Consider the following 24,947-nt stretch of genomic DNA (forward strand, 5'->3'; position numbering starts at 1 on the left):
TCCTTTCAAAGTTATTAATAAATCAAAAAAAGCTAAACTCAAATCAATGACTGATACATAAATCAAAATCAAGGTTATTTATTTGAACATTTTACACATTACAATTATGTACAAAAGACAAAAATAAAATTATAAAACAAAATAAACCTGTATAGTCCCAAGACCATTTACAAATAGTCCAAAAAGCCTTTACAAAAATATATTACACAGATTGGCATTTCAGTAACTCGGGACAAACAATGAGATTTACAACTGGGCACTTGAAGATACTCAATAAAGGGCTAAAGCCTGACTTCTGTGGCTGAAAGGACCAGTGCAAGATATCCTTAACTTACTTGAGCGGTAAATTCCCTTTAAAAAAATGCAAACAAATTAATAACATTTTATAATTGCAGCATATACATATTTCAAAGCAACACTGATATTAGTAGACTTAAAAATGACAAACTATTGACAAAATGTACAAGTTTACATTCTTCCGTTGTTCGTAAGAACCTGGGCCCATATCCACAACGCATTTTAGAGGAGTTGATCTATGATCTTATTCATTATCATCCAAAAGGACAAACTGATCTTAGATCAGTACTCCTACTCTGATATGCTTTGTGGATATGGGCCCTGGTTTCAACATGAGCGACAAGGGCTCAACACACATGAATTCAGTTGTCAACACATATAGCGCATGTATAAATAGACTGAGTAAATGTACTTGAAACATTCCTTAACCAATAAAATCTTGTCTGACGTAGTAAAGCACAGAATCGCATCCATATTTTCCTCCCCTATTTAGGAGCCCAATGTTACTTTGAGATTATTCTGTCAAATGAAAGCCGTTTTACAAATGTAATAAATTATTAGTGGTTGGGTGATAGTCCTTCAAAAGTCAGGCACCAGTGGCCATGCTTCAGATTCAGACCTGTGGTCACTCTGTTAGAGCCTCTGTCCTGGTGGGATGAGTTAGTGCACAGAAAGTTTGTGGATCAAGCATATTTACGTGTGCGCATAATTGTCTCCAGTCATCTGCAGAACATTAAAATGTAGACAGGGTGGTCTGATCTGTGCCATCAGTTGACACTGGGCTGACCGTGCACTCTGATGCGGTACAGGCAGGTGTACTCCGGGTGACCCCAGTTGGACAGCACTCGAACCTCAATGATCTGATAGGCTTTATCATTCTCCTCCTGTGGATAGATAGCAGAAGACACTCAATTTAGACTCAAGCCATGTAAGAAGTATCAAGACCTAAAACTTTCCAAGTCACCATCTCTAACCGTACTAGAGATAAATGCCATGTGGACTACTAACATAACATCTTCCACTGGCCAATCAAGCCCCTTGAGGTAGTGTTGAAGTGTACTTACGGTGACAGGATAAGTCTGAAGCGCATCTTCATCATCCTGGTAGGTGTAGCTGCCCAGTAACTTACCCTCCTCCTGGTACTCATCATCCAGACCCTGGAAACAAGAGTACACAGTTAGAAAACAGCAGAGATCCACAGCAATAAAATGTGTCAATCAGTAGCGCCTCACCAGAGCACACTCACAGTAAATGTGTGTGACTGACTTGAGTGTCTACTAGGTTTGCTTCTGAATGGCTGAGCCAGTAATAGCCGACATTAATGTTAATTGGGTAAGCAGGGTAGTTGAGGTTTGCATGGCTTACATAGACGGTAAACTGGCGCGGGGCGCTGCTGATGGTGCCTGTTGGCGAAAGGGATTTGGGGATGTGCTCCAATGAGAAGGCAGAGGGCACGATCCTCATGGAGAGACGAATCACCAGGTAACCATGAGAACCCTGAAACGCCCAGCAGTTCCCTGGATGGACGTCAGGCTGCAGTGTAAGAGAGAGCTCAAGATTAAACCAGGTTATGGATGGACTACTTTTGAAAAGGTCTTCCATGTGTCGGCAAGGCAGTATCAGGAACGGAAACCCAATGTAATGAATCTAGTAAATCACGAAGAGATCATAAAACTCAGATTCGTCTCATGTGGTGCGATGACTTAATTCGAACCTGTATGGCCACACGAGGAGACTGGGAGAAGTACCAGAGTGGGAGGCCAAACAGACTCATCAGTGCAGTCTTTGTCTCGTACGTCTCAGAGCAGCGAGTGCTTAGGATGCTGCCGCCTGTAGACACAGAAAAACACAGCCATTGATAGCTCATGTCACTTTCATGACTGTACACAATGTCAACCACACCCATTTTACACAGAGGGCAATGTTAAAGCGAGTCATACCAGGAACTACTGTACAAAGTACAAACAGATCATTCAAATAATAGGCAGTAGATGATTCATTATTTGTATTTATTTTTTAAAGCCTAGTCGCCACGCCCCATCACAACAACTGTGAAACTTTACCGCCAGACTCCAGAGCATAGTCTACCAGGCCAGTCCGATCCTGGGAGTAGAGTTTCAGAGCATTCTTCACTATGAGCTGTACATGCTGGAGGAGGAAGAAAGGAAAATAGTGGTTGGGTGAGGAAATGGAATAGTGCAGACGATCACATTGCATGAAATAATTTTCAAATCCAAAACACTCAATCTTAACTTTTTGGGTGACCCAACCAAATTCACTGAAACAAGAGTTAGAGCAGTAGATCGGTTCTATGTGCGCCATTTAAATGCTTTCTGTTCTTAAGTTTAGTTTTTGCGTCTTTTACTTCCAGTTTTGTACACCAGCTTTAAAACAGCTGAACATATAACCTTTTTGTTTATAGAAAATATATTTCACAGCAGTTTAAATGGTACAAGGCTTTCATCAACTAAATTCAGCCACGGGTCGATTATTTTCTCAAGCGGATGGTCCGGGGGCCAGAACAATTACAAATCATTTCTAGACTGCAAATTGACCGCAAGAAGCCCACATTTAAAAATATCTATATTTGACTAAAACATAAGCATTTCAAACCTTGCTTACATATGTATATGATCACGTTGCACTCTATAATGCATGGGAATACTTAGGTTGGCCATATAAAAACGGCCACCCGTGGTCCGCTAGTTGGCAAACACTTCTCTACACTATACTTGTTAATTTAGTCAAACTGAAATTAGGCAAACTATTCCAATTTTAGCAACCGGGAAATGCTTCAGCGATTTCTTAATAAAAAAATAATTAGACCAATAAAAACTACAAAATTCCCCAAACCAAACCTCCTACCTCCTCAGACATCCCGGCCCCTGCGGCTCCAACAGTGTGCATCACAGTCTGAGTGACAGTCTCAGTGCTGTGCGTCTCCTGCCTGGCCCTGCTCTTCTCCAGCTGCAGGGTCACGTTCTGCAGGATGCTGAGCTCTAGGGAGGTCAGAGAGGCGTGCACATCAGCCCCGCTTACATAGCGCTCAGAGAGCCACTGCAGCAGGGACTCTGGGAGCTCCTTTTCTCCGGTTTGGGAATCTCCGACCTGCTCGCTGCGAGAGAACAGGGCCCGCAGTTCCGTCCTCACCTGGGCAGACACTTGCTCAGACACCTGCCACAACCACACAGTGAGACAGACACCATCAGACAGAGGTCAACAGAGAGGATTTATATAAAGAACTCCAGCAAAATCATGGGGTGCAGCCATGGGGAGAAAAAAACTCATTCTGATTGGCTGGGCCTGGCTCCGAGTGGGTGGGCCTATGCCCTTCCAGGCACACCCATGGCTGCACCCCTGCCCAGTCAGGTGAAATCCATAGAAAATTGATTGATTTCCTTATATGAACGGAATTTTAAAAACGTGTTGCGTTTATATTTTTGTTCAGTACAGTTAGCTACCTCCCACACCGTATCCATTTGATCCCTGGGTCATTGAATGAGGGAATTATTTCACAAGTATTTGGTTGTAATTGTAATGTTGCAGAGTGGCCAACCCTCATCCAGGAGAGCTACTGGGTGTGCAGGCTTTTGCGCCAGCCCTGCTCGAACACAACACATTGTTAAAAACATGTATTTTTATTTTTAAACAAGACCTTGATAAACTGACTGGTATGTTTGAGCAGGGATGGATCAAAAGCCTGCACACCCAGTAGCTCTCCAGATGGAAGGTTGACGGCCCACGTGTTTTATACAGTAGCCTGTCAGTGCAGTGTTTTAATTTGTGGCGAGTTAACTGCCTTGCTCAAGGCCACAACAGCAGGAGATCTACCACATTGGATAAGAGACCAGCAGCCTTCCATTGTCAATACCAGTGATAATAATGTGATTACCAGTGATAATAAGGTTATTTTGTCAAGTGGTTCCTTGTATCATTTACAACCCAATTCTCAGTCACCTTTTTGGCCTATGGTGTTACAAACCAAGTGACTTGAGCTTTTGGACATGTTAAAAATAAAAATGGTAATGTCAAGCCCTGGTACAATGCATGCACAGTACAGAGCAAGCTACTCACCGTTTCATGGAGTGTGTCCAGGCGGTCACACATGCCCTGGCATCCCATCACCCCCTGCAGGTCCTGCCTAATGCCCCCCAGCGTTGCCTCTAGAAGTTGCACCTCCGCCAGCAAGGCATCACGGGACTCGCTGTCCACACCCACACTGAAAGAGCACACATTGTCACGAGGAGGAATATTCAACACCAATCATGATTTTATTGAATTATTACAATCCAAAATGGTTAAGTGCTGAACTCACTTGACTTGCACAGGAACTGGTGGCAGTGCAGGTGTAGCACTGGAAGTGTCTGCTTGCCTCCTCTGCACCTCCTGAAGACGTAAAATCAACATAACATGGATATATGACAAATACTTTTTAATAGAGCTTCTACAGTAAAGTAAGTGCATAGAATTGAGTATAGGCTCTGAGTCTATACCTCTGTCTTGGCAGTCAGTGTCTGCAGCAGCACCTCTAGCTGAGCCAGACGAGACTCTTGGCCCTGCTGCTGCACCACATACTGCTCTCCAATCTCCTGACTCTGAACAACACAGGAAGAGTAGCTGAATGAGCATACAGAAGCTAAAAAAAAGTAAAAAAGCTAACCAAATAAGCGTACCGAATTGTATACTTGTTTACTTTTCATTACAAGCTAAATTAATATACTGGATAAAATGAATCCCTAACAATCCAACCAGGATAATCTCACCAGTTCTCTCCGCAGTGCTGCATCCTTCTCCATCCCTCTCTTCAGCAGAAGGAGTCTCTCCTCCAGCAGGCCAGACACCCACAGCCCCATGCTGTCCTTGTCCGTCTGGGTGTCCAGCTGCTCTCGTACAGACTGGTAGAGACTCAGCACCTCCCTGTGCTGGTTTTCCTGCCTTCGGCCCCCTCGCTCCACCTTCTCCCACAGTTGGGCCAGCCTCTGCTCCAACCGGGCTAGGCGCTCAGAGTCCACAGACACCAGCACACTGCCTGGCTGCTCTCATACATGGGAGGATAGAGGTCAGCTAACTGTGCAACTAGCCTCATCCATAGAATTAGATGGTCTTACGCAAGATGACAATCATAAATGGTGAATGAATACGAGCATCAATATCACTTCAACCTGTGAGACAGCTGGTGGTGGTTGAGCCATGATGGGCTGGCTGTCTTTGGTTGGTTCCAGAGGGGTCTGACTGAAGGAGTAGGCCGTCCTCCACTCAGTGATGTTAATGGCAGGCAACACAGACAGCAGGCTGGACGGACCCCAATGCCACAGAGCTGGGAGAACCCAGAGGAGGATAAATGAGACAGAAAAGGTGTCTGCAGTGGAATGCGGTTGAAATATGTCAGAATAAGTGACTGCACAGTACTACGGAATATGGATAACCAGCAGCAGGGCTTCGGGGTGGACAGCAAGAGCGGTACTACTCACCCAGGAGGACAAGGAGGAATGGGAGCAGAATCAGCAGGAGTTTGAGGAGCTTGGGAAGGCACCTATGAAAAACAGGAACACCCTTGTTAGTGTGATCACATGTATCCCATCCACAAGCCTCGGGTGTTACTCCAGCAGCCCCAAGAGACTCACCGTGTCAAGACGAAGATGTTGAGGAGCGACATGACGGTGGCCAGATGATACCATCCAGTCCCCAGCCACCAGAAAGCCCCGGTCACTGACTTCCCTGAACACACAATAAAAGAAAGCCATGGAGAGCAGATTAGTGGAAGTTCTTCAGGAGGTGGGAGGGGTAGAGGCACTTCCACACAGCACTAAAGATTAGGTAATTAAGTACATTCACCAGATGAGGTAAGTGCAGGTTACGGAGTTAGTTACAGACAGGGGCGATAGAGCAACAGTGTTCTTCTCTGTCAGCGTAGATGCAGAGTGCAGCAGAGATTTTTATTTATTTTTATATATATTTTTTTTAGGGAGAGCCCATCTTTCGTTTAACCGCAGTACTCCATCACACTCCTGTTGACAAATTGCTCCCATTCTTGGAACAGATTTTAAAATCGAAATTCCCGCCCAGAGGGACAGAAGCAGCAGACAGATGGGGAAACACTTCTGCAGACAGCCGTTGTAGTTTCCTAGCCTAACACAGCAAATTCAAATGATGAAACGCAAATTAAATGGAACAGGTAAGAATGAGTCCCAGTATTTTGTAAGAGCCTGCAGCACCTGTTAAACCGCAAGGTTAGATTGCACTCCAAGCCACCATTCTAATAGGTTTTAAAAGGTAGAAAGACACACAAGCTAGCCATGGGGAGACTAGAACTAGGAGGAAACATGCAGGCCAAGCAGAGGTTTATCCGGAGGTTGAGAGGCTGGTTAAACACGGTAAGAGTGTGGAGTTATTTGAAACATGGTAAAATGGTGACCTGGGGACACGGCTGCCAACCAGAGAACAGACAGCATCCTCCTCATCACGGACCGCACAGCTGAGCCTGCCTTCTGCCCCGCCCACAACACACTGGAGCCTGGGGACCAACCAAGTAACAAAAAACAAGGGACTAAAAAGGTTGAACTGGATTCATTCATTTCAAGTGTATGAGGATAGGCCAGAGTTTGATCGCTTAATAGGTAACCTGAGTAAGCAGTGGCAAGCCACAGTTCCCCCAACACATGGTGTGACCGGCGGACCCGTGATGAGGATTGGACAATGCGCGTCTCCACGCGCTGCTTCCCTTTGCAGTCGTCACCTGTTATCGTAAGCAGTGTGGATGAGCAGCAAAAGGATGACATTGTTTTGAGAGACTAAAGAAAATTATAAAAACATCAGAAGGGCTGACATTTCTGCTAACAAAGAAACCTAACACAAGTAAATGGCAGATGTGTGTAGCCACAAAGAGTGAGTGAAAGGCTAAGAGGAAGCTCTCTTTACATCTCTGGGTTGCCCAGTGACAGAAGCACTCAGCTACAGCACAAGATGTAGGCTACTCACTAACTACACCAATCACCTTTAAAAAATACAAAAAATACACATACATAGTACATGTCAAAGTCAACAAAAATGTCAAAGTCAGTTACACTTACAAAGAGCACCATTCAGATTCATGCGTTTCCCCTCAGTCCCCAACTCATTTACATTCATGCTTCCGCAGTAGCTGGAGTGAGCTACAACCAATAAGAAAGAAATCAAATAAAACAACTAAATAGACAAACTTCAAAAACATCCCTCCTTCCCTTCACCGGAGCTGAGGAACATAGTGAGTCGAGAGCATTTGCATGTCACCAGGGCAACAGCTAAAGCAGCCCATTTGTTTGGAAGAGAAACAGAGGGTGAAATCTGTGTGGTCAAAGTGAAAACACCAGAATATAAAAAGGTAGTGTGATGTAAAAAGGAGTGAAAGGTGTAGGCAGGATAAACTGTGGTAGTGTCAGCCTCTCTCCCCCTAGAAAAAGAGAAAGAAAAAAAGAAAGAGGGAGAAGTCAGAAGTCAGTGACAAGGAGTGTGAGTTCAGGTTAATCAGTGAAAGCCACCATGATCATTCACACAGCATCTGCAACCTCCAGAGTCAGTGCAGGTTCAGTACAGTGCAGCAGGAAAAGACTCATTCACCATTATCTATTCAAAAACAGAGTCAAAGCAAGAGTGAAATGAAGAATTGGTGCACTGCAAGCAGCAAGATTCCTGAAATCAAGTGTCAAGTATTGACCCACGCAAATCAACACCCGCCTTGTGGAAGCCCAGATGCCACAAAAAAATGGGTTAGCCTCTAAAAAAAAAAAAGAGCAGTGGAATACCTCCATTAACCACTTTTCTGCCCACACTGCCCGTCTTCAGCACAGCAGCCTGTATGAGCAGAGTCACTACACACACAGTGAAGGCAGCTGCCCTCCTGCTATGGTTCAGACAGGTGTCTAAAGCTGACCACAGGACACCTAAAGAGAAAGAGCGTATTTTTTTTTATATATATTTTTTTTAAAAGAACGACCCAGATGACATGATTATGTTAAGCTTCAGCAACATGCTTTATCAGATGTATTGGCAGCCTGCACGAGCCACTGTTACAGAGAGCAGGAAAAAGTTGAGCCCCCCCCCCCCCATCTATAAACAGTGAATTATCTGATATAGTCATCATTCATAACACAAAAAAAGTGGGAAGCTGCCAGGTAGATGTGTGAGGAATAGAGAGGAAATGTTGGCGCTGTAAAGACATCAAGAGGCAGAGCCGGCGCAGAGCCTGATACCTGTGCCCTCTTTACGTGACCTCAGCAGCAGCACACTCTGTAAGAGCAGTGAGAAGACGGACGCCACAGAGGCTGCTGCCCTCCTGCTCACGCGCACACAGGTGTCCGAGAAGGACACCAGCACACCTGAATCAAATCAAGTCAACTTAGTTCAAAATGCACTTTACATAATCACAACATGTCAAAATGTTAAGAAATGCCAAAACTCACGCATCTACACTGTATGATATTCCTTCAAAACGAAAATGGGAAGGCAAAACTCACACTCCCAGGTACAACGCACGTTTTAAGGACATACACGTTATAGTACTTCTGTGGCTGCCTCGCTCACCCGTCCTGTGCTTGCGGCTTTTGTCCCTGGCGTAGATGGTGGAGGGAGGTGAGGCGGCAGGGGCTGTCAGGGCCTGCTTGTTGGTGGCAGAGCGGGCTGCAGTTGAGGAGTGCTTGGAGTAGGCAGTGAGCGCGTAATTTCTGTCCAGGTGGATCGTGCGGTCCTTACAGAAGCTTCCGTTGACCATGGAGGTCTGGGTCTGTGCAGAGTTAATGTCTCCGTTGGCCTCACACATACTGTCTGTCATGGTCCGCTCTGAGAAACACAGATTTGATCATATAAAATAAATATATTAATTTTAAAAAATTACAAATTTAAAAAATAAATAATGATAAATGTAAAAAATAATAATAATTAACAAAATTGCTCATTGTAAAGGAATCCATTCAAGACACAGGCTGATGTTGCGGACAGTACAAGTAACTGATTGATAAGTTCCTTTTAAAAATGACCTTTGAGTTCAGAGTCTTCATCCAAGCCCCAGAAGCCTTCGACCAGTGTGCGCTCCTGGATACACGACTTGTCCAGCATGGAGGAGAGCAGGGAGGCGTCGCTGGCGGCCACGCTGTGCAGGCTGCTGTTGTGCTGCTGGGAGCCATGCTGGCTCTTAAGGGGCGTGGTGAGGAGCAGAGACTGGGAGCAGGAGACAGAGTGCTGCTGAGACCTCCTGCTCTTCAACGCCCTGGGAGAGAACAGAAAGTCAGATTAGACATAGAAAACCATGGATGTAACATTTTCTGGGCCCAAATCAATTGAAGGAACCATAGGGCGACCTACAACATCGCTTACTTGGAATCTCTGCGACTGGCTCCTCCTGCACTGAAGGAGGCGCTGTGGTACATGTGGTTGAGAGAAGAGTCCAAGCTGTCGTCGCCATAGAGACCAGTGGTGGAGTGCAGACGCAGGCTCCGCCGAGACATCCTGGGAGACTCTAAGACGGGCGTGATCCTGTGCTCCTTCTCAAAGTCCAGGGCTGTTGTAGAGTAGCTGGAGCTGAGCAACACAAGGAAGAGAAGATGGGAGGAATGCATTAGATTAGAATAAAAAAAAAAGTCGCAGTCTCTAATCAGTGATTCAATCGATTGGCAATGCCCTTCGGTTTTCATTGTCCTTGGTGTCTTGAAAAGGGCACTTCTTCAAATGTACTACCATATTATGTAGCCTATACATCACACATAAATATTAAAGTAGAGCCTATGATCCAACTTCCTTCACAGTTAATATACAAAAACAGGGAAGGTGCAATTGGTCCCCAATGGCAGAAAACATTGTACTGTCAGCACAATGATTAAACTGAGGCTGCCATTGTATTCCCCTGTCCAGTGTTGAACAGTATACCAAAATTCCTGTACACTAGAACATGGAAAAACAGTTTGGTACTCGAATTTGTTACTTTCAGTACTTCTGTAAATTGTGTGTCGCAGCCAATGTCCTCCACGGAACGCACCGTGCCTGCTCCACTCAATGCAAGCATGCAATCGGAGTCTGAGCTGCATCATGTTAGCTCCCTCATGCTGCACAGAACTTAACACACGTGAATATTTGAGACACTACACGTAACATTTTTGAAACTGAGCAAAACAACGAATGTTCATACAGGCTAGAACACTTTACAATGCAAGACGATACCGGTAGCTTCCAGCTAGGCTAACTTTCCTTGCTAGCATCATGAAGTTAATAGCATCAATTCACTACCCTAGTACCTTTGTGAAACGCAAAATATGCTGATTGCCACCAAAAACATGAATTCGCTTAAAATCTCTCCCTCACTTCTTTCCCTCTCCCCCAAAGGGCTCCAACAGGCCGCACCCCTCTTCGCTTGTGAATGAAAGCATTACAGGTTAAGAGATTCTGCACACTTTTATAAAATAAGCTACTTCTATGCAAATGTTGTTCAGTACAATAAAATAAGTCCCACATGGAAGTGAAGCAGATTCATGGGGCTACAGAGGACATCAGCCAAAACAAGCTCAATAAGTCAACGCATGCAAACACTCCTACTGAATATGAAGTCACCTGTATTGTGAATAGACCGAGGCTACATCCTGATATGCCCAGTTTATCAAATGGAGATGTACCATTCCAATAAATTAATGCCATTATGTGAAGTAGTGACATTGGTAAAACAGTCAAATTGATTGTGTAATTGGTTTATTCATGCATACATGGCTGTCACGTAAAATATTTTACTAAAAAGATGCCCAACGATTGAACAGAGGAGTAGCTGGATCAAGTACCATTCTGTGTCTGGGTCAAGTACCATTCTCTGACTTCGGATAATATGCCTTGGTATCGAGTATTAACATCAACTTTTTTTCCCCAATTACATTTTATTCAACATTCTGGCTTGTAGCACTTGTTCAGATGATATGTTCCAAACAAAACGGCATCATCTCAGACTGTAACCAGGTTGGCATCAGTCTAATTTATTAGGCAATGCCCAACTTAACCTTGCAACAAAAAAACCCCAAAAAAAAGCTAACTGCTGCCATCTCTCAAGGAACAACTCTGTCCGGCATTCACATTGTTGGACTTTGGAACCGTTTCAAAATCTATACTTGCGACAGATAAGATCATAAGGCTAACTGAAGTCCAAGTCGGGAATAGCTAGCACAGTATAACAACTTTCCAAAACAATGCATGACAGGCTATTACAGCCTGAAACCTAATCCCTATGAAAACACACACACACACAACCTTCAAGGTGAGCACATAGGAGTGACCCTGCTTGCTATCTAAACATAGCCAAGTGCACACACACAAAGAAGGTAATGAAACAGAAATGAGGATGATACACACAGGTCTGTCCAACCCCAGCTCTCCAGAGTCCACCCCTCGTCACCGTCGCTCATCCCAGGGAAATAAACCCACGGATAAACATCATGAACACCCACAGACACTCCACACACTATCCTGCGAGCCAGGAGAGCTCAGGCAACCTAACACTACTTCACTTACTGTATGTAGCCTAGGCTACACTTCACTTCCTGTAGCCAGGGACAGACGAGCCACTTACCTACTCAACAACCCCCCCCCCCCCCCTCCCTCAGTGAAACAATGACACCAATCCTTACATTATGCATTTTAAACTGACATGGGAGGTCAGTTTTTAAGTGCAACTGACTGTACAAAAGGAGGAAGAGAAGGGAGACCTGCTACAAAAGAGACATGAGTCCCTGAACTTTTCTATAAAATAATGTTGGTAATCCATAAACAAAGGACTAGTGGGGCTCTTTCCTACATAAAAATAAACTCACCCTGCCCTCTGGTTGTCCCACTGAGTCTTCCATCACTCGCTAAAATCAGGGGTAGGGAACTAGATTTAGCTCCAGGCCGATATTTGGCAGAGCGGATAGTCGGGGGCTGGAACATAATTATAAGTTATACACTGCAAATTGACCACAACTAAGCCCAAAAAGAGATGATTTTAGAGAATAACAATTTCATACCTTGATTACATTGAGACACGATCACATATTTACATTTGAGTCATTTAGCAGACTCTCTTAACCCTAATTGCTTCTGTAAGTCGCTGTGGGTAAGTGCCTTGCTCAAGGGCACAGATTTTTCACCTAGTTGTCTCATGGATTCGAACCAGCAACCTTTTGTTTACTAACCCAACGCTCTTAACCACTGTATGGGTCTTTATTTGTGGGAATACTTGGCTAACAGATTTCTTAAATTTAACTCGTTTTTAGCTGAATTCCTGGTGATTTGCCATGTTTTTACCAAAAACAAACATTTTACTAAATCAATGTCATATTTTTGTGCAAACCTTGCAGTCAATTTAAAACAATTTAATTAAAAAAAAACACTTGTGAGACAGTTTTGAACCACCAGTTGCTAACGCCTGAGCTAAATAAAGCCTCTCCAGGATTACACAGGGCCTTGGCAGAGCCAATTATGTGCTTTCCTCTGCCTGGCCTGCTGCTCCTCCTGCCAGTGTGCTCTAGGCCCTTGCGTGGGACAGCGGTGTGTCCTCAGCAGAGATCCCGGGCAATCCCACCCAAATTCCCAGGCTGGGGTCTGGGCAAGGGGAGCCAGGCCCAGGACAGCTTCAGTGAGACCAGGCCAATGGGTGCAGCAGTCGCTCTTCCTCTCACTCACACACAAAAGGACAAGACTATCACGGTTCTTACCAACCTGCTGCTGCACACTAACTGGTTTGTTTCAGTTCAGACAAAACTATCACGACATGCGACTTCATTCCAAAACATACAGTGATAAGTCTATGCTAGGTAAAGCTCCGCCTTATCTCAGTTCACGATAACACCCACCCGTACGTAGCACATGTTCCAGCAGGTATATCTCACTGATCAAAGCCAACACCTCATTTGGCCACCTTTCCTTCCAGTTCTCTGCTGCCAGTAACTGGAACGAATTGCAAAAAAAAAAAAAAAAAAAAAAAAAAAAATAAATAAAAAAAATAAAAATAAATAAAATAAAATAAATAAAATAAAAATAAAAAATCGCTGAAGTCAGACTTATTTCTCTCAACAACTTTAAACATCTGCTATCTGAGCAGCTAACCGATCGCTGCAGCTGTACATAGTCCATCTGTAAATAGCCCACCCAATCTACCTACCTGATCCCCATACTGTTTATATTTTACTTTTCTGCTCTTTTGTACACCAGTATCTCTACTTGCACATCATCATCTGCTCATTTATCACTCCAGTGCTAATCTGCTAAATTGTAATTATTCGCTCCTATGGCCTATTTATTGCCTACCTCATGACTTTCTTTTTTTAATACGGTGTCATTGACTTGTTTATTGTTTACTCCATGTGTAACTCTGTTGTCTGTTCACACTGCTTTGCTTTATCTTGGTCAGGTCGCAGGTGCAAATGAGAACTTGTTCTCAGCTAGCCTACCTGGTTAAATAAAGGTGAAATAAATCACAAAAAAAAAAAAAAGAAAGAATCAATGGCAACAAAAAGAGGAATTTCTATGTAGACAGAACTCAATACCATTCTTGATTGTCTATCGCTATCTTAGTGTTAATCAATAGTCCATTAAGGCCAACTCCAGGAAATCTGTGACTGTCAAATCTTTGCCTCTTGACCGACAACATCTCACAAATTGTCAAACACGCCAGCCACCCAAGCAGAGCGAACAGTCCGACTACAGCACAGCAAGCGGTACAGGAGCGCCAAGTCTAGGAACAAAAGGCACCTGAACAGCTTCTACCCCCAAGCCTTAAGACTGCTGAACAGTTAATCAAATGGCTACCAGGACCATTTACATTGACCCCTTTTATTAATTTAATTGTTTTGCACCGACTCCCTTACAATCACTAGCCTCTACCCATACATACTACACTGACACACACTGCTACTCTGTTTACAATATATCCTGATTGCCTAGTCACTGATACACCGTGGTGCAAAATACTTCAGTAAAAATACTTTAAGGTACCCCCAAAAATGTTGTAGTATCTGCACTTTACGACTCTATATTTGACAACTTTATTACATACTTTGCTTTTTCCCTGACTCCCAAAGGTACAAGCTACATTTTGAATGCTTAGCAGGACAGGAAAATGGTCCAATTCACACACTCAAGAGAAGATCCCTGGTCATCCCTACTGCCTCTAATCTGTCAGATTTACTAAACACAAAATGCTTGGTTTGTAGATGTTGAAATGTGCCCCTGGCTATCCACAATTGTATTAAATATATTTAAAAAATTAAAAAGCCATCTGGTTTGCTTAATAAGGAGTTAAATGATTTACACTTGTACTTTTAGTACTGAAGTATATATTAGCGATTACATTTACTTTTGATAGTACATTCTTAAAAAAACTAATAGTTTTAGACTTCTACTCAAGTAGTATTTTACTGGGTGACTTTCACTGAAGTAATTTTCTATTAAGGTATGTTGACTTTTACTCTAGTATGAGAATTGGGTACCTTTCCAGCACTGAATGTATATACTGTATTACCCAGTACCCCTGCACATTGACTCGGTACTGCTACTCCTTGTATATTGCCTCATGTTTGTGTTACTATTTCCTTTTTATTTAACTCTGCATTGTTGGGGATGGGCTCGTAACTAAGCATTAACCTGTAAATAATATACCCGTTGTATTCAGCACATGACTAATACATTTTGATCTGACAAGCTCCATCCTGATTAAAGACTGTGCAAACAATCGTGTTTCATGAGCAGGGATCAGCAAACACGATAAGATAGCAACAGCCAGAGATCTTTGCTTATAACTTTCTTACATAAACGCAGATCTATGCTGCATCAAGCAAGCCTAGGCCTACTTACAAGCTACACGCCTAAGTACACATCTGGAGACTAACTATTTGCTCAAGAGTTGTGCAGCCAGGTTAATCAATCAAGCCAAACACTGACCAGCCAATCCCACAATAAAATGTACTCTAGAAGGAAAAGACACTAGAACCTGTTGCTACACAGACAGTATAATTTCCTTACAATTTGTCAGACTAGGGAGCAGCAGATTATCACCGAACCTGGTCACTGAAATATTCCCCACAATTGCACTCCCTCTCACTATGACTTTTAGGTCGGACATACAACAGCATTACCCCCTATAACTACTGTCTGTGGTATGTAGGTCTGACCCATTTAGTCGACTGGTCGATTGTCTGGTCAATAAGCTACTGGTCGACCGAGATTGCTACTGCCCGACCTAAAGCAATTGTTTAAAAAATAAACAAAAACAGTACCACTCAAAAGTTGACACCTACTCATTCAAGGGTTTTTCCTTATTTTTTTACTATTTCTCAACATTGTAGAATAGTGAAATCATCAAAACTATGAAAAAACATAGTAATCAAAAAGTAGTGTTAAATCAAAATATATTTTAGATTCTTCAAAGCAGCCACCCTTTGCCTTGACTGCTTTGCACACTTGGCATTCTCTCAAGCAGCTTCATGAGGAAGTCAACTGGATTGCATTTCAATTAACAGGTGTGCCTTGTTAAAAGTTAGATTTATTTTCTTAATGCATTAGAGCCAATCAGTGTTGTGACAAGGTAGGGGTGGTATACAGAAGATGGTATTTTACCAAATAGGGCTAAGTCCAAGAATATCTCAAATAATAAGAGAAATGACAGTCCATCATTACTTTAAGACATGAAGGCCAGTCAATCTGGAAAACTTCAAGAACTTTGAATGTGTCTTCAAGTGCAGTCGCAAATACCATCAAGCACTATGAAACTGGCTCTCATGAGGACCACACATGTTCTTACGTTACAGCCTTATTCTAAAATTGATTAAATAATTTCCCAATAATGAGGTTCAGAAATTTTTGCTAATATGTACATTTCTTTAAAAAAAAAAAAAGAAGAAGAATTTAAGTATTGGTATTTTAGTAGGATCCACATTAGCTGTTGCAAAAGCAGCAGCTACTCTTCCTGGGGTCCACACAAAACATAATACAAAACATCAATAGACAAGAACAGCTCAAGGACAGAATGACAAACTCAGCAAAAAAAAAGAAACGTGCTCACTGTCATCCCTGTTTATTTTCAGCAAACGTGTAAATATTTGTATTAACATAAGATTCAACTGGTACAGCCCTAGCTCTCACCCTCCGATCCAACAGGTCCCAGTGTAGTGCTCATTCCGTCGACGATAAATGCAAATAAGACCATCACCCCCGGTGAGACAAAACCACAACTCCGCGAAGAGTACTTTTTCCAGTCCTGTCTGGTCCAGCGACGGTGGGTTTGTGCCCATTGGCAACATTGTTGCCGGTGATGTCTGGTGAGGACCTGCCTTACAACAGGTCTACAAGCCCTCAGTCCAGCCTCTCTCAGCCTATTGCGGACAGTCTGAGCACTGGAGGAGGTGTGTGTTCCTGGTGTAACAATGTTTTTGCCATCCTGTACCTGTCCAGCAGGTGTGATGTTCGGATATACCGATCCTGAGCAGGTGTTACACGTGGTCTGCCACTGCGAGGACGATTAGCTCTCCGTCCTGTCTTAGGAGTCTCACAGTACAGACATTGCAAATTATTGCCCTGGCCACATACGCAGTCCTCATGCCTCCTTGCAGCATGTCTAAGGCACGTTCACGCAGAATAAATGCGGTGAGATAAACAATTAATGAACATGCACCTGCGGATCGGTCCTTAAGACACTAACAGCTTACAGATGGTAGGCAATTAAGGTCACAGTTCTGAAGTTTTGGATTTTTACAAATTATCTTTGAAAGACCGGGTCCGTCACGCAGTACTTTGTTGAAGCACCTTTGGCAGCCTCGAGTCTTCTGGGTATGACGCTACAAGCTTGGCACACCTGTATTTGGGGAGTTTCTTCCAGTCTTCTATGCAGATCCTCTCAAGCTCGGTCAGGTTGGATGGGGGTGTGTCACTGCACAGCTATTTTCAGATCTCTGGAACTGTTCAAATCGGGTTTAAGTCCTGGCTCTGGCTGGGCCAGTCAAGGACATTCAGAAACTTTTCCCAAAGCCACGCCTGTATTGTATTGGCTGTGTGCTTAGGGTAGTTGTCCTGACGGAAGGGGTAAGGAAGAGTTCCAGAGAGCTCTGGAGCAGGTTTTCATCAAGGATCTTCGTACTTTGCGCTGTTCATCTTTGCCTTGATCCTGAGTAGTCTCCCAGTCCCTGAAAAACATCCCCACAGCATGATGCTGCCACCACCATGCTTCACCGTAGGAATGGTGCCAGGTTTCCTCCAGATGTGATGCTTGGCATTCAGGCCAAAGAGTTCAATCTTGATTTCATCAGACCGGAGAATCTTGTTTCTCATGGTCTGAGACACCTTTAGGTGCCTTTTGGCAAACTCCAAACGAGCTGTCATGTGCCTTTTACTGATGAGTGGCTACAGTCTGGCCACTCTACCATAAAGGCGTGATTGGTGGATTGCTGCAGAGATGGGATAACCTTCCAAAAGGACAACCATCTCCACAGAGGAACTCCGGAGCGCTATCAGAGTGACCATGGGGTTCTTGGTCCCCTCCCTGACCAAGACCTTTCTCCCCCGGTTGCTCAGTTTGGCTGAGGGGGGCAGCTCTAGGAAGAGTCTTGGTGGTTCCAAACTGCTGCCATTTAAGGATGGAGGCCAGTGTTCTTGGAGACCTTCAAAGTTGCAGAAATGTTTTGGTTCCCTTCCCCAGATCCGAGCTCTACGGACAATTCCTTTGACCTCATGGCTTGGTTTTTGCTCTGACATGTACCGTCAACTGTGGGAACTCATATAGACCGGTGTCTATTCAAATAATGTCCAAATCTATTTAAATTTGTCACCGGTGAAATCCAATGAAATTGTAGAAACATCTCAAGGATGAGCAATGGAAACAGGATGCACCGGAGCTCAATTTCAAGTCTCATAGCAAAGGGTATGAATACTAAATAAGGTAATTCTGTTACTTTAATACATTTGCCAAAAATTCTAAAAATATGTTTTCACTTTGTCATTATGGGGCAGTGTGTGCAGATTGAGGGGGAAATAATTGTATCCATTTTAGAATAAGGCTGTAACGTAACATAATGTGGAAAAAGGGTCAGAATATTCCCCGAATGCAGTAAAGCATCCTTGTATAACCACAGTCGAGCTGTAGGCCTAAGAGCACATCCAGTTTAGCCTTAATACTGTAACTTACTTAGGCCTATATTTCAACACTTCTATAGGCTACTGTAGCAATCATTAATTTATTGATGTCATCACAGCATACAAGTCATTCATGATTTGAAATGCAATCAACCATTTGTTTTAAAATACAATAAAGCAAGCCTTGTATAATTAGCTTAAACAAATAAACCGTTCCATTTCGGAAATTCGATTCACAAATGAATGTGACTGTTTAGTCTTTGCTGTAATAAAGGCTTAAAGTTTTAAGTTACTCTGGTATGCTTATAGTTAATTTGGTATCGTTTACAATTGTTCCAAACACTCAGAAAAATTATATTGTAGTCTATACAGCACCTGTTTGACACACAATATGCACACAGCACTTGCTCCTTACCTTCTTTTTATTGATCCCCAGTATTTTCCACAACTAGTCAGATGTCCCACACATCTGACTCTCCCTTTACCTCCTGAGCAACCTGTAAATATTTCGGCACTAAACTGAACGAGACGCACCTCAAAACGACACATAAAACCTCACATAATTCTGCCCAAAAATAATCTCTCTCAACCAGTGGCACATGGGCTTTTTAGGTGAGCGCAGATGCCACCCTTGGATAAGCAGTGCCCACTTCGTCAATAGCGCAAAAATATTTTGCTTGTCCAGTTCCAGAGTGCCTCTCAAAGGCCGCTGTGCTGCGTTCCAATGTTTAGTAAAAAAAAAAAAACTAAATCATGTAGCAGATATACAATATGGTAGAAAGAGTATGTGGCCTTTTCTGTAGCCTACAGGCTGGAGATAAAATGTATGACAATGTAACGAGACAGACACTTTTTACATCACGCACGTTTCTCAATTTCAAATCAGCTAACCTAAAAATGGCACTCAAGCAAAAAATGACCCGTCATGTTAAGCAACATAACATAAAAACAGGACAGGTCAAAGTAAAAATGGACAGTTTGGAACGTACAATCAACTGTTGTCCAGGAGTGTCACCCCATTGTCATGATCAGTGGTTAACTATATTTGACAAACTCGTGAAAAACGAAATACTTTTGCATTTCCTGCTGTGTAAACACATTGCAAATAGGCTTGCGATAACTCCTGAAAGTTGGGTAGCAGATATTCAGAGCCTAAATAGCCAAATTGATTTGTCACAGGAATCAGGACTAATAAAGCCAAACGGTGGGCCTACCACATGGATGGGAATTCATAAAAATCTATTTCAGGCTGACATGGTAGGCTACACCCTAGTAAGCATAAGCCGACGTCTTTTGGAAGTCAATTTTTTTTTACCTGTCTGGAAGTCATTTTACAAACGGTAGGCCTTCCACATAGATAGGCATTCAGAAAATTCAATTTCAGGCAACACCTCAGTAAGCACAGACCAATGCAGACTTATTTTTTTTGAAGCAGTTGATTGCCACATACATTGTCTATGTACTAGACCAAATATTGATGTTTATAAATTGGAACAGCCTTGAGTTGGTCCGAACAGACATCTATAAAATTACTTTTTCAGCTTTCATTCTAAACCAAAAAATGAGCCCGATTTCAATATCTAAAATACATATTGGCAACATCAGGGAAATAAGTATTTAACTCATTTTGCTTACTGGGACTATTCTAGTTTTGCAGGGACAGCATTTTTTAGTCTTGACTATGGCAGCAGAATGGCAAAGACGGCTATAGTTCAAGCCCTAGTTTGCCCTATTCGGACGGGATATGTGTTGTTTTTTTACCCCCCTTTTCTCCCCAATTTCGTGGTATCCAATTGGTAGTAGCTACTATCTTGTCTTATCGCTACAACTCCCGTACGGGCTCGGGAGAAATGAAGGTTGAAAGTCATGCGTCCGCCGATACACAACCCAACCAAGCCGCACTGCTTCTTAACACAGCGCGCATCCTCCCGGTCGCGGCCGGTTAAGGCAGAGTCTGGGCGCGAACCCAGAGTCTCTGGAGGCACAGCTGGCGCTGCAGTACAGCGCCCTTAACCACTGCGCCACCCGGGAGGCCTCGGACGGGATAAGTTCTCATGTGGAATGCAATTATGTGCACAAAACCACCACATCTGTAATTTTAGTCCCGTCCGAATCTGCCATGTCAGTCATTTTTAAATGGCAGGAATGTAACAATTCTAGGCAGAATAACTTAGTTTTTTGGCCAACTCCAATGTCCTCTGATAATACTAGTCCCGTGTGAATTGACATCCCTGTGTTTTAAGAGAAATGTTGGCATTTGACAAGTGTTTCTCTCAGTTTGTGCAAGAAAACAATAACTGATTCTATAAAAGTAAGTGCTGCATATAAACTATATGAACGGCCTACATGTAGCCTATCAACTTTCACAATGAATGATTTTGTTTAGGCGTATGAATGGAATATTGCCAAATGCATCAGTATCCCCCCCCTCCCCCCATTTAATGCATCCCTTGCTGTTAATAGATTGCAAAGCAGCCGCATTCAACTGACCTAAATGTTTGGAACTGTTAAGATGAGAATTATCAATAGCCTTAAAAATGCTTTGCAAGTGCAATTGCACGGATTAGCTCACATCTGAAGGCTGCGGAGTATTTAGGATGTACTGCGGACCGCTAAAATAACACACTTCCTCAATTCAAATATTATGCCAACACTTTAGCAAATATGGTATGGTTTAGAAACCAGCTATCAGTGTGGCCCTATCACCTGGACATCTTCAGAACTAGAATAAAAACCTCCAGGCTTCCTTCCTAACTTTCAATTTACAAAAAAAATACAAAAGATGTAAACTACAGGGGGCAGTTTGAGAAAAACGAATCCAGTCCGAATCCTCTTCTGGAATAATAAATCACATAACCAACATTCTCTAGTAATACTACTCCCGTGCGAATGGGTCTTTGGTCACGTGCATACAATGCATACCTGTGTCAGGTAAAGAGAGCCAGGGTTGAGGGAATGGTTCTCCTTAACAAGACACATAGGATGTGCCAATATAAACCTTTAAAAAATAAAGTAAATTAAGAGATTCTAAAATTGACCAATCGAAAGTTGGGGACAGCCCTAGTAGTATGTAAATCTACCATTTAGAGGCAAGTGAAATTAAAACCTTTCTGTTTTATTAGCGAAGCTAGACCAAACGCAACTGCAAAGAACAGAGAAAGTATATAGGAGCACTTGTCTATCAGGCTTGTGTGTTCTAAGAGCAGATGGTGAAATAAAATGGCTAATATTGTCACATCACGTGCAACAGCTCCAACATCTACACCCTCTCTCTGAGTCACACATAACAGACACACCCAGTCAAAGAACAAAACAGTGGGTCTGTGACACATATCCGCTTTGCACTTCTCTTTTTCAGAAAGGGGAACATTGCCAAATACACGTGGAGTGGTTCCATAATACTATATAAACACGGCTCAGAATGAGAGCTGGAATCTCTGAATAAAATCATTCAACTACCCTAAATCGTGACATTTATTTTGTTAGAAGGCTAAAATTTTAGCCAGAAAGTGCAATCCTGGAAAACCACCTTGGGCTACAGTTACTCAAATAACATTTCAAATCAAAATTAACATCTGAGAAACGTATGCATGCAAGTCCTACCAGTGTGATTTGTTGAAACAAGCCCTTGATCAAAGCAAACACATCTAGGGTATTTGACACAAAAAAGCCAATTTATGCTCACCATCGACTAAACCAGTGGTTCCCAAACTGTGGGGCTCTACCCGCTCGACCCCCCCCAAAAAATTCAAATACTCAGTCCAGCTTTAAAAAAAAATAAAAAAAAATCATACTCTTGAAAGTTGTAATAGAATGCACAAGGTGCACTTTTCGAAATTGAGTAGTGTATCAATTTGTCATTGCATACCTTAGAGCTATTTATAACTTTGGCTCAACTAGCCCGGATCAACTAGCCCATATCAGCTAACGTTTTGTTATTTAAGTTTAACCCATAGATATTGTTGCCACTTAAATAGCACATGAATACACATTAGACATGGCAAAATGTATTGAATTGCAAGAAAAATAGCTTTAAAACTGAAAAATGTTCTTAGTACACCATGACAAAATGTGTAGAATTATAGGAAATAAGCTTTAACCTGAAATTCTTTCAACCAATAAGAGGGGTGTGAACAGTTTGTCATGAACAGTGCTATAGAAAAAGATGTGATGCAGGCACAAGCTGTTCCAATTTTTTTTTTTTTTTTACCTTTATTTTACTAGGCAAGTCAGTTAAGAACAAATTCTTATTTTCAATGACGGCCTAGGAACAGTGGGTTAACTGCCTGTTCAGGGGCAGAACGACAGATTTTGTACCTTGTCAGCTCGGGGATTTGAACTTGCAACCTTTCGGTTACTAGTCCAATGCTCTAACCACTAGGCTACCCTGCCGCCCCCAATGCTGGAAGGGGGGCCACGAGTGAAGAGGTTTTGGAACCCCTCATTTAAAATGGAAAGTTATTGAAATCATTCAGGACATCCCTCTTTCAGGGCTTTGAGACTGGCGGCTTTGCATGCACACTCACCTGTGAGAGTAGGTATAGCCAGTGTTCCCTGGGGGTGGGGCGCGTGAGTTCACTTTTGAATGGTCCATGCCTGTCCAGCCTCCAATTTTTCTCAGTAATGAGACTGCAAGAGCCAAACCATGAGACTTTTACAACCCAGTAGTACATATTCACCCCATCAATTCAAACAATACTATGAGCTCCTAACTAACAAAGGTAGCAGTTAAATTAGTATAAATAATGTTTTTAGGAGTAACTGCTTACCCCAAAACCAATTTCTGCTTAATAACTCGCCTCAGAAACTAGATATTTTGCTGCATCATGACAGGATCCATTTTCTAATGGCACTTAAGTATATGGCTGTGCAATAGTAGCTTTGGAGTTTACTCAAGTCACACCCAGACAGTGTGATGAGAGGGCTGGGTGGGACCTGTACTACTCGGAACCACAGACATCCGGCGGCCATTAGTTGTCCAGAAATACATGGTAAGAACACAGACCCATTTTAAAGACGTAATAAGCAATCCTCATCTTTACACGTACATAAACATCTCTCCATACAAAATAACAATGAGAATATTTGTAGAACTCTGCCCCAAACATAAAAAATACAAATATCGTCACATACACCGGATAATGCAGTTTGTGTCGTTTTACAGGGTCAGCCATAGTAGTTCGGCGCCCTTGGAGCAAATTAGGGTTACATCAATTCCTTTATTTTTTGGCATCCAATCGGCTTGGGTATTCGAACCAAAGACCTTTCGGTTACTGGCTCTAACCGCTAGGCTACCTGCCGCCCAGGTAGGTACTGTTTTACCTGTATGGCTATGAATGAAATAAACAACTACTCTGAACTGTCACCCTATGTAACTAGCCTAACTTCCATAGTCACATCTCATGTAGTGTAAACAAAGAAAAGGACTCAGACTGAATTTAGACAAGAAAGTATCAGTGAGATTCACAAACAGACTAATTACAGACAGAGTATGAAGTAAAGAGCAGCCTAGTTATCAAGCTACTCTCCATTTGTATAGTCAAATACACCATTAACTTGCCTTTTGTAAATACAACTTGTAAATCCACAGAATAAGATCAGGAGAGCTGCAGCGAAAATTAGCTGACTTCATGCCGCATACATGACATACAGACTCGTGAGTCACGGTGTAGAGCAGCCAGTGGGCGTAGGTGCACTGTTCTGCCTCAAACTTCCCAATATAAACAGTATCCCTCAAAGTGTGGGCACGTTGCAGTAGGTACAAGAGTAAATGAGTCAGCTATCAACTGTACAAAAAAAGAATAATCCCTAGTCATTAAAAATTCAGAATTCCAAAATGGCTTCCCCAACAAAGCGGGAGAAATAACTGCTCTTTGCTAGTACTAGTGTTGCTTGTTCGCTCATCCAGAATGGGCTACTCATGTGCACACCGGTCTCTGAACACACAATAATCTTTGTAAATTGTACAGGCAGGCAGAATGTCAAATGTCACTTCAGTAGCCTTTTCAAACTTGAACCAATCGGTGCACGGTTCAAAGGAGGCTGGGAGCCTCACCTCCAATTGTAATTTACAGTGGGCGGGATCCCGCGAAAAATGAACTGTCAAACTTCCAGACGTGACTTTGTTTTGGGATACATCCAGCGGTTTGCCAAAGTAGTTCATATTATATACTGTTCATGGATATGTCCGCTTACCTTAATGTCAATGTAGTTAGATGATTTACAAATACGGGTAAATGTTGCCACACGATGGACGAGCCGCTAGCTATCGTTGACAGGTGACGGGTTAGTTTGCTAACGTTGACAGATGACCGGTTAGCTAACGTAGGTTTACTCTTGTCGCAGTTTGACAGTAAATGTTTCTTGATAAGCACTCCAAAACCGTCCAAACACAACTCATCTCAGAATACTTACAAATAACATTTCATTTACAAAGGACTCTCAAAATAACCATGATAAAACCCGCACGAAAATGAAATATCACACGAGTATGAACGACAGTTCTCTCCTTCGCGGTCAACGGTGACGTGAACGTATATCTTCTT

At 42.7% G+C, this 24,947-nt stretch overlaps 2 protein-coding genes across 13 annotated transcripts in view; both read right to left on the reverse strand.

The window, feature by feature from the left end:
• LOC139376538 (trichohyalin-like) overlaps positions 1–4,329 on the reverse strand; it is a 375,197-nt gene extending 370,868 nt beyond the window's left edge. The window contains exon 1 of the mRNA XM_071119232.1: positions 4,324–4,329. The gene's annotated coding sequence lies outside the window, so the exon portion shown is untranslated. The remainder of the gene's footprint in view (positions 1–4,323) is intronic.
• On the reverse strand, positions 48–24,944 carry LOC139376539 (SUN domain-containing protein 1-like). Of its 12 annotated transcripts, XM_071119236.1 has the most exons (23): positions 23,963–24,360; positions 22,929–23,031; positions 9,646–9,849; positions 9,309–9,538; positions 8,857–9,111; positions 8,526–8,651; positions 8,079–8,216; positions 7,368–7,448; positions 6,920–7,033; positions 6,713–6,811; positions 5,922–6,015; positions 5,769–5,830; positions 5,460–5,614; positions 5,061–5,330; positions 4,791–4,892; positions 4,613–4,683; positions 4,372–4,516; positions 3,163–3,471; positions 2,361–2,445; positions 2,012–2,127; positions 1,663–1,830; positions 1,362–1,454; positions 69–1,181 (listed from the first exon to the last, which is right to left on the reverse strand). In XM_071119236.1, exons 2-23 carry the CDS (start codon positions 22,994–22,996, stop codon positions 1,065–1,067), a joined length of 3,102 nt encoding a protein of 1,033 aa, XP_070975337.1. In that variant the 5' UTR covers positions 22,997–23,031; positions 23,963–24,360; the 3' UTR covers positions 69–1,064. The 12 variants fall into 12 exon arrangements, with proteins under 12 accessions (XP_070975343.1, XP_070975339.1, XP_070975344.1 ...); XM_071119238.1 differs by lacking the exon at positions 8,079–8,216 and having other exon boundaries at positions 63–1,181; positions 23,963–24,157; XM_071119233.1 differs by having other exon boundaries at positions 6,713–7,033; positions 23,963–24,157.
• Between the last annotated feature and the right edge of the window lie 3 nt (positions 24,945–24,947).

Source organism: Oncorhynchus clarkii, chromosome 20 (genome assembly GCF_045791955.1).
Source record: "Oncorhynchus clarkii lewisi isolate Uvic-CL-2024 chromosome 20, UVic_Ocla_1.0, whole genome shotgun sequence".
Classification (NCBI taxonomy): Eukaryota; Metazoa; Chordata; class Actinopteri; order Salmoniformes; family Salmonidae; genus Oncorhynchus; species Oncorhynchus clarkii.

Coding starts and splice junctions, on each gene's coding strand:
- LOC139376539 (XM_071119233.1), bottom strand. CDS start 22,996: ATGGACCATTCAAAAGTGAACTCACGCGCCCCACCCCCAGGGAACACT. Junction 4,893..5,060: donor CAGCACTGCGGAGAGAACTG/GTGAGATTATCC, acceptor TGTGTTGTTCAG/AGTCAGGAGATTGGAGAGCA. Junction 2,128..2,360: donor CTATGCTCTGGAGTCTGGCG/GTAAAGTTTCAC, acceptor CTGTGTCTACAG/GCGGCAGCATCCTAAGCACT.